Here is a 17,511-nt window from a genome sequence, read left to right on the forward strand (position 1 = left end):
GCTACAGTGTCTTCTCTGAAAATGAAAGCCCCATAAAACCAAAAATAAACACCCTCCTCTTTATTCATCCCAGTCTTGGGGCTGGGTTTTATGCTACGCCCTCTCTCTAGTCCCCTTGCCCCCTGCCTCAGTCTGTGATAGATGTCCTGCCAAAAATAAGCTGTCCTCCCTCACCCCCTGCAGGGAGGAGGCTGGAATTGACCCGCACAACATCACATAACCCCCAACTGTAAAGATGGTGAAATGGTTTGTTTTGAATGGGTGCCATTGGGGAAGAAAAAGAACAGAGAGCCACTTCTAGTACATGAGTTAGGCAAGCAGAATCTGGCCCTTCTTTGGCAGAATGCGCTGACAGGCGTCATGGGACAAACAATGCCTGCGTCCAGGCCACACAGAGTGATAGTGTGACTGTGGACAGCTGAGTCAGGGCAGGGTGGGAAGTGCCTCACAGGGGACTTCTGATGGTGAATGTGATTAGGTAGCGGTGCCACCTGAGACCAGTGCATCTCCAGTGTGTGGCCGAGGAAGTTTCATCAACAAAGACAAGGGGAAGCTTTGTCAGAGGCAATGGTCACAAGTTAACAGATTATATGTAGACAAAACGTCCCCCACCCCTTCTTAATGAAACCTTAAAAATAATGATACACACCCAGATGAGCTTCAAAATACACCTTTAAGGAAACTTCTTTAATATCGGCAGCTGTAAACACCCACCCCTGTGGGCGCTGCCTTACAATAGCTGCATTACAGTAGGAACATTTTCCTGTTTCACACATGGTCTTTTTGAGAAAGAAAATCAAAGGGATAAGAGGACAGAATAAAAGAAGGGGAAATAGGATGATGATGCAGAAAGGCTTTTTGTGACTAGAATAAATGCCTGAAAAAGAAAACCCTGAAGTAACTAGAAGATACCATTTCCCTGAGCTTTGCTAAATCTGGGCATGTGAAACCTTTAGGCAGTATCAGTTAGACTTGATGCATTGTGCTGACTGGACGCTATGGCAACGGTCTCGGCTTTTCTGTCCTGCAGATAAGGTGCCAAATTGCCTATTTAAAATACTGACAAAAGAACGCCTTCTCATGCAGAGATCCCTGATTAAAGGTTCCTCTTCAGTGGGCAAATCACCCTCTTAAGTGAGCAAACCACTTTCCCTGCAAGATGTCTTGATGACCCTGGGCAGGGATGACCCAGACCCATGCGTTGCCAGGGCTGTTGTGAGGCGTGTATCACAAGCCATGACCCACCCAAGAGGCACGATTCTCCCCCGTGTTACTGAATCCATGGCAGAGCAAACGCTGAAAATGGACGGGCTTCCGCTCTTCCTCGCATCCTCTTCTGTTATGTCCCTAGCTCCTCTCAGTGCGTGACACCTGCCCGAGACCTCCACTGGCAGGGGCAGGGGACCCAAGACTCCCAGCTACCGCTGAATTTCATGGTTTTTACTGAGATGTTTTCTCAGGTTGGCTGAAATCTAGCAAATGTTTCTTTGTTCACTACATTTTCTAATAGTGATCAACCTTTAAAGATTCTTTTGTACACTGCTGTTTTCCTTGGGATAGTCTCTACAGGGTCCCTTGAATATGGAAGAGCAGAAACCATTTTGAATATTTACTCTCCTTTGGCATAAAGGAAAAGGTGCTGAGAGCTCCAGATTTGTGTTTTCGGGAATAATTACCTTCAATGGCAATGCAGGATATTTGAGTACGATCTGTGACGTGCTATGACATAATGTGATGCCATAACCTCCCTGTTGCTGAAAGGGTGTGAGAAGAACCAGCTGGGGGATAGAGAGGCTGTGAGAGTTGCATGGGAGGTCGATATAAATGACCTCTAGGTGCCTTCCAACCCAGAATTCTACGAGTCCCTTGGGAAGTTATATTGAATCCTATGGTGCTCGCAGGCAGTGAGGGTCGGGGCAGTCCCGATTTGGTTTTAAATCTGGAGGGAGGACAACTGCAATGCCAGAAGGATGACAAAGGGTGGGGATTGTCCAAGTTGATAGGTAATAGGACAGGGGTGAATGGGCACTTACTTAGCCACAGCCTATAAGAAGGGACATGGGGACTGGCAGGGTAATTAGAAAAGGCAGTGGATCCTAAGCCCTCTTGGTTATAGACTTTGAGAGGAATTAAAGTTTTGCTTGCACTAAAACATGCCTCTGGCTCTTTCCTGTTGCCTGAAATCTCTGCCACTTTGAGCCATCTCTCCATTGAGCAGTATCTCCAGGAGGCTGTCATCAGAAGGAACAGATGTCTCCCTGCAATAGGAGATCATTATGATCCATATTAGTTAATCCATATGGGGCAGTACCTTTGCACAATATTAGGCAATCACTTTCTGTCTCAGGGCTTCAGGGCGCCCCAGGGTCCTCATGAGTTCTAGTAGCTTTTAAACAGATGCCTTGAAATTTTCTACATAAATAATCACATCACCTACAAATAAAGACAATTTTAATTCATCATTTCCAATGTGTCTTTTATTTCTTTTTCCTTGCTTTTTAGCACTGGCTAGGATCCCCAGTAGTGCGAAATAAAAGTGATGAGAGTAGATAACTTGCCTTGTTTCTGAGCTTAGAGGGAAAGTATTCAGTCTTTCATTATTAAGGATGATGTTAGCTGTAGATTTGTCAGAGATGGCCTTTTTCAGGTTGAGGATTTTTCCTCTGTTCCTAGTTTGGTGAGAATTTTTTTTTTTTAATTAATTTTATTGGGGTGACAATTGTTAGTAAATTTACATAGATTTCAGGTGTACAATTCTGTATTACATCGTCTATAAATCCCATTGTGTGTTCACCACCCAAAGTCAGTTCTCCTTCCATCACCATATATTTGATCCCCTTTACCCTCATCACCCACCCCCCACCCCCTTACCCTCTGGTAACCACTAAATTATTGTCTGTGTCTATGAGTTTTTGTTTCTCATTTGTTTGTCTTGTTCTTTTTGGTTTATATTGGTGAGAATTTTTATTAAGAATGGGTGTTGAATTTTATGAGATGCTTTTTCTGTATCCATTGAGATAACCGTATGATTTCCTCTTAAATTGTTAATTTGCAGCATCACATTGAGTGATTCAAATTTTGGACTTTATTCTGGCATGCGATTAAATTACTTGCAGATCAGTTTAATCCTTTCAAAGATCGTTTGTAAGCATTGCTATGATGGATCCACAGCAGCCCCGACTCTCGGGCTAATTTAGCCCCAGTACTAAAGCAAGACTTTTCCAAGGACTCTCCCCCATATCCTACCATTTTCTGAGATCTCTCGGCCTGGAGTGGCGGGAATGAGAACTTTCCCTGTGCCGGCTCTGAGAATTGTGCAGTGAAATGCTGTCTGTTCATTCCTTTCCCTGTCTTACACCCTGTACAGATCATTACTCAGCCAAGAACTCAAGTTCTGAAGTTCTCTAGCAGTTTCTACACAACTATCTCCTCTCTCATGTTCTGTCTCACAAATTCCAGCCACCTCTATATCCCTAAATTCTTGTTTTTGTTTCTTCAGAACCGTGAAATTGCCAGGCTGTGTTTGGGCCCCCCTCCCTGTGCTTCTGGCTGGAAACTGCCCACCAACAGTAATCTGTGACGACCCTGTGAACCTAGCTCGTGCCCCTTCTCCCAGGGACTGGGACCCTGTGCTGCCCCGAGTGCAATGCTGAGACAGGTCATGGCGTAGATCTTGGCAATTGCTAGCTGTGTACGGCAGGACTGTAGTCATGGCACCTGTAGTAATGGCACCCCAGGAGCAGAGGCACAAATTTCACCCACTGCAATTTGTTCACACTATAACCATCCCTTTTAAATCCTGCCCTAAAGCAACTTGCTTTGCTATTTTGATTAAAAGCATTTTGCATTGGAATGTCAGAAAAGGGCACTGGTGATGGAATCAGAAGATCACTTAGCAGCATCAGTTATAACAACTGTCGATCTTAGTTCCAACTTCTACAAAACGAGAGTAAGGATTAGTGCCCAGAGTACACTCCAATATGTTGTAAGGAATAAACCAAAGAATGCACAACACAGCACCCACCGTTTAGCATCAAGCCAACCCCTCGGAGTGCTCCATCCAACCTGTGTGGATAGATCAGACTTCTGATCAGGACTTACCTTTTTCTCTTTCTGTGACTGTCCCTTCTTGTGGTTCAGTCCTCTCTTCATCCTGTTGTCCCAATCAAATGTCTAAAACTGTTCCAAAGAGCCACTTGGAAATACTATTCCTTCACGATGGTTACACTGCTGTCCTAAAATGGTTATATGTGTCAAGTATTTGGTTTTTGAAGCTGCATCACCTTGAAAGTACACAGTACGATATCACAAAGAAACATGCCAGAATTACTTGCACAATAACTAATAAATCATTGTTTTTCTCAGGGCTGCCTGGAGCTATAGGAATTCCAGGGGAAAAGGGAGACACTGGTGAACTGGGCTTGACCGGAAACGAGGGACCAGCAGGGCAGAAGGGTGAAAAGGGAGACAAAGGGGACGTGTCCAATGATGTGCTACCCACCGGTAAGAGGCTGGCGCTTGGGCCCTCTTCCAGGGTGAGCAGGCCCCGAGCCCTCCCTGGGCTTTAATGCTTTTTTCTCTTTTATGCTTTTAATGGGCTTTTTTCTCTCTTCATTTGCCTTACGAGTATGTGGTCACCCATTTTGTAGCATGTTTCAGAGTTCTGCGTTTTCAAAAAGAAGGAAACTGTGCATGTTACCCAATGTTGGCAAGACCAGATGTGGGATCTAAGCAAAAGTAGGTTAAAGAATTCAGAGCTAAACATTTTGGTTGGATTGAATTAGGATAAAGGAAGCTTCATTTTTCCAAATATTAATATCTGTTAAATCCAGCACAATCCAGAACAATACAAGTAAGCAAGCCATTTAAGATACTCGGAAAACAACTGATAGGAAGCACAGGCATTGTCTTCACATCGAAGTCGGACCATCCCCTGGCCCTCATCCTCAGCCTTTGACATAGAATACCAGGGCAAACAGCACTGCCGATCTTTTTCTGGTTTTCAGTCCTGGTTAAAAGCAGACAGTTGGTGTCTGTGGGGGTGAAGGTGGAGGTGCAGTGAGCCACAGAAAGACAATCACATAGTGGGAAGAATAGGTGATAGCTGATGGTCATGGAGGAGGAAGAGGCAGGAGAATTTTAAAAGCACAGTGCTTTGGAGACCATTTATATCATAAAAACGTCACTATCCTATTAATGTATTCAATAAATGTCTATTGAGTTTCAGAGAGCACCATTAATGAATTATGGGCTTTGCTAAGAGCTGAGACTAGGAATATGAAAATGACAGACATGACCTCTGTCCGTAAGAAGCTAAGATGATAGGTATTCAGAATGATGACCCTGAATCACTTGCCCATCCATCCATTGAAAATATACTGATCACCTGCTATTTGCCAGACACTGCGCTAAGACCAAAGCATCAAGGGAAGATGAAATTGTGTCTCGTATGCTTCATTTCATAAACAGGAGAGGTTGCTATGCAAAATACATAAAATTTAAGAAGTGTTTTGACAGGGTAATGTATGTGAATATACTTTGAAAATATAAGATTGTGTTACACTTCAGTTATAAGGGAAGTCTCTACATCTAGAATACTGCATTCTCCAATATTGAACAAGTGAGGGGTGATGACAAACCTTTGAGAAAAGCAACCTCCCTGAGTGTACCCCAATTCAGGAGACCAAGCCAGAGCTCAGTGGTCAGAGAGTAGAGAAGGCATAGGAGGGTTGATCATGTCTGCCCTGCCTACAGATCTCTGCCCCTTCAAGAGTGGGCACAGACCCACCTCCAGCCTCTGTGATCCCTGCTTGCCCACCCTAAAGAGACTGAAAACGCTTATTTGGTCTGACTGGGAAGAGGCAGCGAAAGAGACCTTAGATCACCAGTGTCAGCCCCAAACAGGACGGTAGAACTAAAGAGCTGAACAACCCAGCCCAGTGGCATCCTTATTAAAACTCCAGAACTAATGGCCCCTGTAGAGGGTGCCTCCACATTAGCTACCTGAAGTTAGAGGAATGGCTGCCTGCAGATGTGTAGGGGTGCCAGCTGTCAGAGCATTCACCCCAGTAACCTCAGTCATCCTTAAAGGGGAGGGCAGGGAGTATGAGACTCAATTTGAAGGTGGGGAAGCAGGCTCAGCAGGATTAAACTGCTTGCTCAAGGTCACAGAGCTGGACAGGAGCTCCTGATATCTGGCTGCACAGTTAGAGACTTTAAAAAATACAGATGAATAAAAACAATCACAGGGATGTAAACTGCAGCATAGGGAATATAATCAACAATATTTTAATAACTATGTATGGTATCTGATGGGTACTAAACTTATTGGGGGGATCACTTTGTAAGTTATATAAATGTCTAACTACTATGCTGTACACCTGAAAGTAATGTATTGTATGTCAACTGTGCTTGCAAAATTAAATAAAAAATAATACAGATGAGCAACATCCCCACAATTCTGATCTAATTGGTCTGGGATGGGGTCCAGGCATTAGAATTGTATTAAAGCTCTTTGGGCAATTCTAATAAGCAGTCAGGGTTGAGATCCACGGACGTCAGCCAGTGAAATGAGGATGAGCTTTGGAGTGAGCCCCACGTGAGGTTGAGTTCCAGCCCTATTCAGTTTGTGACCTTGGGCAAAGCACTGAATTTCCCTCAGACTCAAGTCACTGAGGGGTTACTACTGCTACTTCACAGAGTTGCTGGGAAGAACGACAGGGAGGAGATTTGTAAAATTCGTGGCACACAGTTCCTGTCATGTAGTTGGAACTCAACACTTGCTATGGGTGCTTCCTCAGCTCTGCGCGGACAGGCTAGAGCAGTCACTTCTGGGAGGGGTTGCTTAGTGAGCCTCCCTGCAATTGCTCATTCTCCTGTTCCCTGGTGTGAAACCCATCTCTGATTATGACTCTTTAATCAACCTCTCTCCCCTCCCCCCTTTCTCTCTCTCCAGGTGCCAAAGGTGACCCAGGCCCATCAGGTCCGCCTGGCCTACCTGGGCCCCCCGGCCCTCCAGGTCCCCCAGGGCCCCCTGGAAGCAGAAGATCTAAAGGCTCTCGGCAGCCAAACATGTTCAACGGCCAGTGCCCAGGTCACCAAACCTGCCCCAGGGAATCTGTCTTTTCTGCTTATGTCCCAACTCTTGGGCTTCACCCAGGTTTTGTGACCAGATTTTTTAAACAGCGGGAGGAGATTTTGTCCAAAGTGAGAGTTTTCTCTCACAACATGTTTATGGAAAGCCTAAGCAGTCTGTCCTGGGAATGAGGACCGGTGGCAAGTTTAGAATTCGGCCTCCCACCCCGCTCTCTTATCCTTCTCCCTTCGCTTATCACCAGACTATTCCTCTTCCTTGCCAAATCCACCATCCTTCTCCCCTGAAATCATCTCAAAGGCTAAGCTGTTCACTTGGGAGCTTGAAGGGCTCAACCGATGCTTGAGGAGATGACGGGCAAGTTCAGTTTGGTTAAATCCCCACAGCACTGCCATTGCCACTTTGAGTGCTAACAATGTGCCAGGCATGGTGCTAAGTGCATGGTTCACTTAATTCTCACAGCAATCCTAGGATATATGCATTGTTATTGCCACCAATTTATAGAACAAAATTGAAACCTCCAGTTGCTAAATAGCTTGCCGAAGGACACTCAATTAGGAAGTGACAGAGCCAGGATTTAAACCCAGGTGTGTCTATGAAACCTCTGCTCTTAGAGCGTTTTCCTTTTGGAGATGGAAATTCACACTTTGAGACTATGCCAATCAAAGGCAAGGAACACCTGATCTCTGGTAGACCAAGAGGACTTGTTCTTTGGCCAGTTTGTAACAGAGGTGGCCACAGGATTAGAAATCAAGAGCCATATTAATGGAAAATACTTCGAGGGTGATGCTAAAGCTTCTCCTCAAAAGCGGTGACCTGGGACCTACTCACCTACTTGGGCCATGAGGAGGCCCAACTTTGATGCTCTCGCTTCCGTGGCAGAGAGGAGGGCCCTGCTCGAGTGTCCCTCACACTTGCTGTGGATTTCACAGCCACTTTCCTAAACAGTCTTTAGTTCTGTTTGGTGCACTATTCTTTCTGGAAGGCATTTAGGGGGCATGCACTCAGCTGTCAGAGTGGGCGAGTATGTACTTTCAAAGTGTGCACACACACACACACACACACATACACACACCCCTAAATGGAGCCTGATTACAATTCTGCTCAGCAGTTAGCTGCTCATACGCTGGTGTTCAGCACCACCCCTTCCATTAGCGTCAGCCCTTTGTTCAGCTTCCCTCGGAGAATGAACTGAGGGGGAACCTTAGCCCGAGAGGAGGGCAGATCTGACTGAGCTTGTGGAATTCGACTTTGCAGGGCTCTGTCAGCCAGTGACAATTGGTGCCCGCAGAAGCGCTCTCCTCTGCCTGCCTGTGGACTGAGAGGCTGTGGACAGGAGTTGGGCTCCACAGTTGTGAAGACTGCTTTAAATGACAGGCCATTATCTTCCACTCTGCCCCCTAAAAATGAATCCTCGGTGGCCAAGCTTCCTGCATCTGACCTTGACCCTCTCTCCAGCCAAATTCCATTTCTTTAACCCCTTTCCTGCCCCCACAGCTTTAGAAGCAGGTTGGCACAACAGGAATTAATGAGAACCTTGTCTTCAGACTAAGAACAGGAGGGTCTCCCTGTCCCTTTCTTGTGCAAATCCCAAGTTCCTAAGTAGGAACTCCAGATGAAACTCAGAGGCAGCAGCACTGCATGTGGGGGAGTCCAAACAGATCCCTGAGACTGCTCTCATTGGGTGACAGAAGGGCTTCAGAGAAACACGGCTCCTCCAGCTAGGAAGAAGCTTGGAGATCATGGAGGGTCCCGCCCCCTTATTTTACTGATGAAGAAACCTCTCCAGATTATTCTGTGAGCTTCCTTACTGACAACAGAGCTGCTCCTTTCTATCCAGCAACCACAAGGTGATGGGAACCCATCAGACTTGTCTAGGCAGTAGGCCTGGCCTTCCCCAGAAAGCTTGATTTGCCTCAACCTGCTCCAGACCAGGGCCTTTACCCCAGTCAATCCACTCCCTGTGTCTGCGCTGACCATGTTCCTCTCCTCCTCCCATCGTGCCTCTGCCACCCTGAGCCACCTCTTTGCCAAAAGTCTGAATTCAGCTTATTTGGGAACAATGGGAACAATGACAAGAGGAAGGAGATGAATTCCAATTCAGGTGTAGCCTCAAACCAGCTATGGATCAAGTACCCATCAAAGACTTGAATCCCATAGGCCTTCAAGCAAGGCAAGTGCGGAAACGGTGGTGAGGGGCTCAGATGTTTCTGGGCCAGGCTGCCTCAAGTCTCTTCCTCTGTGATTCCTCCCACAGCAGTCCTGGAAGAAGGGGTAAAATGGACCACCGACTCATAAGGCTGCTCCTCACACCTCTACGTCAGCTTCCCTGAAAGTGAAAATCCTTCCAGAACAATGCAGTCATGATAGTAGTAATAATACCACCTGCCCAGAGAGACCAGGAAAGTGTCAGGAAACCTCTCTTTCCCTCCAATGGCTGAGGGCTTGAATGGGCTGGCTCAGGCCACTTTTTCCCCTTTTACTGAAATCCTTTTGGCATCGTACCATCTTTGCAACTGTAGTCACCAAGGAGGGGGAAAATTTGTAAGTGTATGACTTGTTTAAAAGCAAGGAACCAGAAAACTTGGTGGGCCTATTGTAAGGGATGCTTGGGCCTAGAGTCTGTATTGAGGTGGGGAAAGTGCCAATCATAGAATTACACAAATCTCACTGTGCCAACTGCATGTGCTCTGATTATTGTTGTTTTAGGTGAGACATGTGCTATCCCCAATGACGATACCTTGGTTGGAAAAGCTGATGAGAAAGTCAGCTTCTCATCCCCACGAGCAGGTACAGAAACAAAACACCCTATTTTGAAATTCAGAAATAGGATACCTCAAAATCATGATTGGTGGGCGAGTAACTTTCTCCTCTTTTGGTAGAATCCACGATCACTTCCATTGGAAATCCAACACAAGTATTAAAAGTTACAGAGACATTTGGGACTTGGATAAGAGAGTCTGCTAACAAGAGTGATGAACGGATCTGGGTGACTGAACATTTTTCAGGTACTTTCACTTGGCACATGATCTGTATCAGTTGTCATGGTATCTTTCATCTGTTGCCTACCTTCAGGTTGATTCTCTTCCTGTGTGTCTGAAATCCCTGCTAATTGGTGTAACTGCTCTCCGTTTTAGAAAGCACAAATGAGTGGGCAGAATACTTTACTCCTTTGAACACACTGATGGCTCATGACTGGGCACCCCTAATGCAGCTTATCCAATTGTAGGCAAAGTATCCAGAAGGAAACAACATAGCATTATGACTGATGGTCTCATAAACCCCAAAACCATAATGGGGAAGAAATGTCAGAGACAAAATCTCTTGCACTGTTCATCTATCTCTGAGGTTGGCACCCCCAGGACAGTACTTTTGACCGTCTTCTCAGGTATTTGGTGGACAGAGAGCCCAGGGGAAAAGGTGAAGGGCCATCTTGCAGAGACACTGCATTGGAGCATGATTCTAGTCATACTGCCCCAAAAGGATGTGGTCAGGAATTGCTGGTCGTGGTAGCAGTGATCTCATTCCAGAAAGGGTCTGGCCATACTCACTGGTCAGAGCAATACTGAGATATGGTGCTTCATTTCTTTAAGGCTAACTGATCAGCTGGTAGTGACTGCCCAGATTACCAGCTGAGCAGCATTCTGGGGCTCAAAAGGAAAGAGAAATAGTAATGTGAATTAGCAGTGGCTGCTGTGGAAGGCAGGAGGGACTGAACAACTGCCAGGTATTTGCTCTTCCTAATATAGGCCTATGTCAGTCTGACAGAACATTTTATAAACAATCTGGAGTGGGGTTGGGAGGGGGTGACACAGTTTTCCTGGGAGGGGCAAAGCTGACTCTGTGGCTACTGCATTTGAAAGGCGCTTCAGAATCCATAGGAGAGAAGTGGACTTTTGAGTTTGGAAATCTGAGACTCTTCAAATTGGACAAGGTGGCTTGCAGGACATCTCACTCCAACTTCCCTTCTTTTCACCTTCCTCCCTCCACTCACTCCCAAGCTGTGACTGCCAGACCAGAGCAGTGGTAACAGCCTTTCCCTGACTTCCCTCCTGCAGGCATCAGGGTGAAGGAATTCAAGGACCAGCCCTCCCTGCTGAATGGCAGTTACTCGCTCATCCACCTCCCGTATTATTTCCACGGCTGTGGGCATGCCGTTTACAACAGCTCTCTCTACTACCACAAAGGAGGCTCTAACACCATAGTGAGGTGAGTCACTTGGGGCCCCTCGGCACCTTCTCATATGTCCCAGACATCACCTACTGTGTGGCGCTGTAGTTATCCATGAGCTACGTGTGTTTCTATCACTTTATGTCGCCAGGGCCTAGCACACAGTCAGAGGTCAATCAGGGTTTGCTGACCGAATGAACCACAGGACAGGAGAAGTGAGTCCTATGTCCCAGCCCCTGCCTGGGATTTGCACTTATTGCTGGTCTGGAGTCAGGTCAGAGTCAGACAGAAGTAGACCGGAAGTGGGAAGGAGTGCAGCTTTCTCATCCTTTGAGAAAAGAACAAGAGCTACCTCTGGCAGGAAGGTGTCAGACCCCGAAATCAGTTTTGTTCTGAAAATCTTTGAGTGAAGAATTTCACATCACAACTGAGATCATTGTCAGGGGCCTCTGCCTTCAGATGGATCTGCCATCCTGAGGGCTCCCTCGCTAGGCCACCTCTGCTTTCCCGAGGGGCAGGGAGCTGTCACCTCGGTAGCAGGTGCCCAGGGCAGCAGCCGAGTCTTCCTGGCTCCCCACATGAATTGCTGAAGTTTTGTCATTATGGCTCGAGAAGAAATCAAGTTCTGCGCTTTAGAGGCAGAAGCAGGTCATCTTGGGCAAATCAAAGCAGTGACCTCGGTTTTGACTCTTCTACCTACTCCCTCCATGGGCTTGGACGAGAGACACCATCTCCTGTGGTCTGCACAGCCTCAGTAGAAATAAAGAGGTGGACCAGAGCCTCTGCAGCCTTCTAGCTGTAGCCCTGTTTGAAACAACAGTCCCAGTATGACGAAAGCCATGGTCCTAGGCATTCAAGACAAGAGACAAGCTCCTTGAGGGAGGCCTAGGATCCTTCTCCCTCCTTCCTTCTTCAGCCTCAACACCCTCGATGGCACTGGAGTGCTCAGGTTAGGGTGGGGACGGGCTTTGTAGTATAACGGGCAGTTAAACCAGCCACATGAGACACGTGTCAGCTGTGGCTGGAAATGCCCTCCCCTTTGCCTCTCAGCGCATCATTTACTAGCCTGCCCCCGCTTCCCAACATGTCCCCAGCAACCTCATTTGGGCAAGAGTCTTGTGCTAATAGAAAAGGACAGCGGACCCACCTCCTGTTCCAAAGTCATCATTCCACAGACATACTCTTTCCTCTCCATTTCACCTCATTTAACCCTGTGGCTCCCTCTTGCCATTTATATAGGGCTTTTACATGGGGGTGAGGTGGTCGGGGAGTTCTGGGGTGAATGAGCCCCGGAAAGAGGATTAGCCCCGTTAAGAATGAATCTTCTAACGAAGCTAACCATGCGTGATGCACTGGTTCAGAGACTTGTACTGAGGCCCTCTCTGTGCCAGGCCACAAGCTGGGAGCAGAGGGAGAGACACACCAAATTAGATCCTTTGTGTGTGGGGAGAGAGGAGCCTCATCAGGGACTGCCGCTGCTGGGTGCCAGTGCCAGGCAGGGAGCAAACGGCAGTCCTGAATTCCAGGCGTTCAGGGGAAGGCGAGCCCCAGGAGCTGACATGGGCAGGCAGGGCCTTCTTAAGCCCTCCCTCTTCTCTAGTTTCTCTTCAAACTTACTTCAGGGCTTCTTAGTTGGCTTCAAGTTTTTATGCTTCAATGCATATCCCCAGATTCACATGCTTCACATTTCTTCTGCTGCTCAATGGCACCCTCTAGTGTTTTCCTTTTCTTTTAGCCCATGTCCCTGAATTTTCATTCCTGGAATCGGGTACCTTTTGAATCATAATTCACTTTTTGATATGGTCTAAATTTGGAGTTGGTCAAATAAGGTAGCCTCCAGGAGCTGAGGGCGTGGGATTCCATGCTGTGGCTTCATTGATCCGGTCACTTACCAGACAAATAAGCTGACTTCACAGCCATGGCTTTACTACATCTCTTCCAGCTGGTGACTTTCTTCTGGTGAAATTTTTGACTTAAAATTCCAGCACGGAGTGGAGGAAGAACCCCCAAACTCGGAGTTAGAAAACCTAAGTTCAAACTCTGGCTCAGCTACTTATTTGAGTCTTCCTAGGCCAGTCACTTCTTTTACATGTTAAAATGAAAGGACTGGACTAGATCGTCCTTTGCAGCTTCTGCAACTCTAGGAATCTTCGAGACGGCATTTCAGGAGGTCAGCAAACACCTGAGGATTCTTGAGGTTAAGGAATTTCCCTGGGGTCACATGGCTAATAGGTGGACACTGAGAGGTCCTTTACACTCCTGCTGCTGCTCATAGCACTGGGATGGACCAGTAGTACGGCTGTGACCTGGGAACTTACTAGATATGCAGAATCACAGGCCCCACCCCAGTTTAATAAAGGAGACTTAAAAAACCACCCTCGTCCAGAAAAGTCGTGACTCAAATCTACTTTTTTTTTTTTTTTTACACATTTCAGATTTGAATTTGGCAAAGAAACGTCCCAAACTCTGAAGCTTGAAAATGCCTTGTATTTTGATCGAAAATACCTCTTTGCCAATTCCAAGACTTACTTCAATTTAGCTGTAGATGAAAAGGGCCTTTGGATTATCTATGCTTCCAGTGTGGATGGTGCGAGCATTCTTGTAGCCCAGTTGGATGAGAGGACATTCTCTGTGGTGCAACACATCAATACCACGTACCCCAAATCCAAGGCTGGCAATGCCTTCATTGCCCGAGGGATCCTCTATGTCACGGACACCAAAGACATGAGGGTAACATTTGCCTTTGATTTGTTAGGAGGGAAACAGATCAATGCAAACTTTGATTTAAGAACTTCCCCATCTGTTCTTGCCATGTTATCATACAATATGAGAGACCAGCATCTATATTCATGGGAAGATGGCCATTTAATGCTTTATCCTATGCGGTTTTTTTCAGCTACATTCAACCAGTGACGGGATGCATTCTGTTCCCCTCAGGAAATTTCAGTTCTCTGGTACCATTTCTATCCCAACAGAAAACTATCTTTAAGGGTAGCCAGGTACTTGGCTATCGTACTCTCATGACATGAGTGTGATGCTCTTTAAATTCAGATTCTTTAGAGGAAAATAACAGACTGGAAGTCAAAATGGCTGATACTTGCTGATTCCTCCGCAAACTAGCTGGACAAGTTACCTATCCCTCTTCAGGCCTTGTTTTCCCCACTGGTAACATGAAAGGGCTGGCTAAGATGATGGGTGAGATTTTCTCTACCTGTAGGGAATTCTGTGACTCTTGGCTATTGCTGCTCTCACCACTTTTATATATTTGGTCTTGGGTTTTGGTGTTTAGCCATGTGCAAAGCAAATTGACCTCTGAGCTGATCAGCCCGATTGCTTGAGCAATGAATTCCTAAATGCTGACTTATATTTGGTGCCTTGGGAAGCTGCACTGACCCTTTAAGGCTGCTGAGGTACCATGTTACCTATAATTTATTACCCTTCTCGGCATCTGCACCTGCTACCACAGCACCAGAATGACTATTACCCTCAGCTTCTGATTGCCACTCCAAGATTAGCAGAAGCAAGGAACAGCTACACGCCCAGGTGTCCTAATAAAACAGAAACAGGCCCTTCCAGGTTCCTATCAATTTCTGATAATGCTGATTTGCAGCTGTAGGTCATAAACTGGCTTCCAGTCTCACTGGCTTTTTCTACCACAGCTATGGATCCACTCTCCATACTAAATGCTGTGTGCATGGGCCTTAATCTAGCTAGAACTGCGGAAAGTACTTTGCAGTTTTCAGAAGAGAGTCACCATGTGGTTATTATCTAGAGCAGGGATGGGCAAACTATGGCCCTCGGGCCGCAGCCAGCCCATCAACTGTTTTTGTAAATAAAGTTTTATTGCAACACAGTTACACTGTGTAACGCATTTGGGTGTGTGTTATATAGTCTGTGACTACTTTTGCGCTATCATGGCAGAGTTGAATCGTTGCAAGAAAGTTGAGTAGTGGTCCGTAAAGGCTAAAACATTTACCCTCTGGCCCTTTACAGCAAAAGTTTGATGACCCCTAATCTAGCATATAAAGGGAGCCTGACTCTTGGAAGGGCTTACTCACCAGAGCCTATTTGGTATATTTTGTTTTGTTCCAGATCAAGAAGTGGTCATTTAATTTTTGGTAAAGGGGAAGGGTGAGAACAGCATAAAATTAAGGGGCCTTCCTAAAAGCAGTTAGTGAACTGTCCTTTCCCTAGTATAGTTTCAAAGGATGTGATCTGGTCCCCTTGAATGCCAGGAGAAAATCCAGTTTAACTTGCTCTGAAATGTCCTTGTTATGTGTATTTTTCTGCCAACTCAGTACTTCAAACATCCTTCACCTGGCACTGAGGTCCAGGCAGGGCCACTGACAGTAGAGAGGAATCTAGAAAGTTACTAGGGCCCTGCGGCAAGGGGACCTAAGGGAAGTCTTATGTAATGACTTTTCAGCAATTTGCTCTCACTGGATACATGTGTATGCTGGGGAGAGCTTCTGAAACTTTCTGACTGGCGCCAAATCCATTCTCACTGAACCTGAGTCCTGGTTTTATACTTTATTAATAGATACTTTTTAAAACTTAGGGGAATGTACAGATTCAACTATTTAAATCTCCCCACCCCTGAAAATACCTAGGCAGCTATTAGGGAATTTTTTGTTGTGTTCTCAGAATAAGGGTATTTGAAACTTTCCCTCCCCATCCTCAAGTTTTTAATTAGACTGGTTGTTTCATGTCATCACAGCTTTTTAAAAATACTCTTTTCAAATTCATGTTTTGTAAAAAAGTAGTTTCATGTTCAAGATCAATGTATCTAATGAACGCTAGTCTTCTTTTAAAGTATTGAAACAAATGTGTTGCTGTTGCTGGATACAGGGGACCTGGATATGAATATAATTTCATAGTAATAACCATATGAGCAATAGTAAGATAGACAATACTAATTGTATGTATGGTAGCAACCAAAATAGGTTAGTTATTAAATTAGCACATTAGCACATATTCCTTTTAGGAAAAAGTTTTAGAAACCCGTCTTGCTTGATGTCAGAGTTATCTTGATTCCTTAATTGTGGGTAAGGAATCACATGCTCACCACTGGAGGAGCTTATACTGGATTTTTATTTTCTATGGCAGTGTAATATATAAGGACAACTGAGTTTTATCAAGGTTTAGTGGGTCATTTTATAATATGGTTGAAAGTTTGTCCTTTTACAGAAAAGAATTAAGATTTTACTCATTCTTTCCTGCAAGCAGTAGTTGATTAAAGAAAAAATTAAAAAGGTTTGGGCTCATTGTCAATGTTTTAGGGTCAAGATATCATTTTATCAGTTTCCACTGTCACTTATACCAAAGTTGCTTTAAAGCACTTTTCCAAATATCTGCCCTTCTGATGTCAGAATCAAACCAGATAATTCTCTAATTCTTTTAGAGAGCTTCCCACTAGAAAGTAAATAAAACCACACCTCCCCCCCTCAAGGGTAGGTTGGACCCTATTTCAAAGCATTTTCTTTCAACTGATAACATGTCCTATTGAAGCTGCAGGTGGACATGGTCTCAGCGTATCACCAAACACAGGTGTTATGACAGAGAAAGAGTTCTGGGGCGAAAGTTTCAAAATGAGGAGTTCTGATCTCAGGCACCATCACAGTTTTATTCCCCTCAAGGCTGCAAGGTGAAAAGTCGTGAGACTACAATTCTTGATAAGCCACGTGTCATTTTCCAGCTGCAGAGAGCAGATTTTGGCTAAAATGACTATTTGATGTCAAACCACCTAAAGAGTAAGTTTGTGATAGGGCTTTTTCGTTTTCATCCAGCTGCTGACCTTGTGTGTCACGTTGTTAAAGGCCACAATTTCTAGTCTGTAACCACAGATTCTGAACAATTCTGAAGAACAAATAATGGTGAATGTCTTTTTTTTGGTTGTAATTTAACTTTAGTCAATAAAATAATCATCGCTGAATACAATCACCTATTGAAACAAGTGTATTGTTATATTTTTACCTCTTGTTAATTTACATGTAACATTTAAAAGAAAAAAACAACCACAAACAATATTGTGGTACAATTATATTGGTTGCTTCTGATGAAACTCTTGCAACTTGCTATCTCCTTCTGAATACTGAGAAATCATGATATGGAGTATGTTTTCTCTACAAAGGATCATGAAAAATGTAAAACTAATAACTAGAACTAGATATACATAGACATAAATACAATGCAGATTTGATAATTTATTGGCATAGGCGAGACAACTGGAAAGAACAACATTTGGGGCT

At 45.1% G+C, this 17,511-nt stretch overlaps 1 protein-coding gene across 2 annotated transcripts in view; it reads left to right on the forward strand.

Annotated features, from left to right (window-relative positions):
* GLDN (gliomedin) overlaps window positions 1–17,210 on the forward strand; it is a 52,956-nt gene extending 35,746 nt beyond the window's left edge. The window contains exons 5-10 of one of the 2 annotated variants that reach the window (XM_081048690.1): window positions 4,366–4,503; window positions 6,956–7,093; window positions 9,803–9,883; window positions 9,976–10,101; window positions 11,152–11,302; window positions 13,699–17,210. In XM_081048690.1, the coding sequence (XP_080904816.1) occupies window positions 4,366–4,503; window positions 6,956–7,093; window positions 9,803–9,883; window positions 9,976–10,101; window positions 11,152–11,302; window positions 13,699–14,176 (1,112 nt within the window). In that variant the 3' untranslated portion in view covers window positions 14,177–17,210. The remainder of the gene's footprint in view (window positions 1–4,365; window positions 4,504–6,955; window positions 7,094–9,802; window positions 9,884–9,975; window positions 10,102–11,151; window positions 11,303–13,698) is intronic. The other variant, XM_081048691.1, reaches the window with a different exon arrangement.
* The last annotated feature ends 301 nt before the right edge of the window (window positions 17,211–17,511 follow it).

The sequence above is a fragment of the Rhinolophus hipposideros genome (genome assembly GCF_964194185.1).
Source record: "Rhinolophus hipposideros genome assembly, chromosome: 5".
NCBI classification, from domain to species: Eukaryota; Metazoa; Chordata; class Mammalia; order Chiroptera; family Rhinolophidae; genus Rhinolophus; species Rhinolophus hipposideros.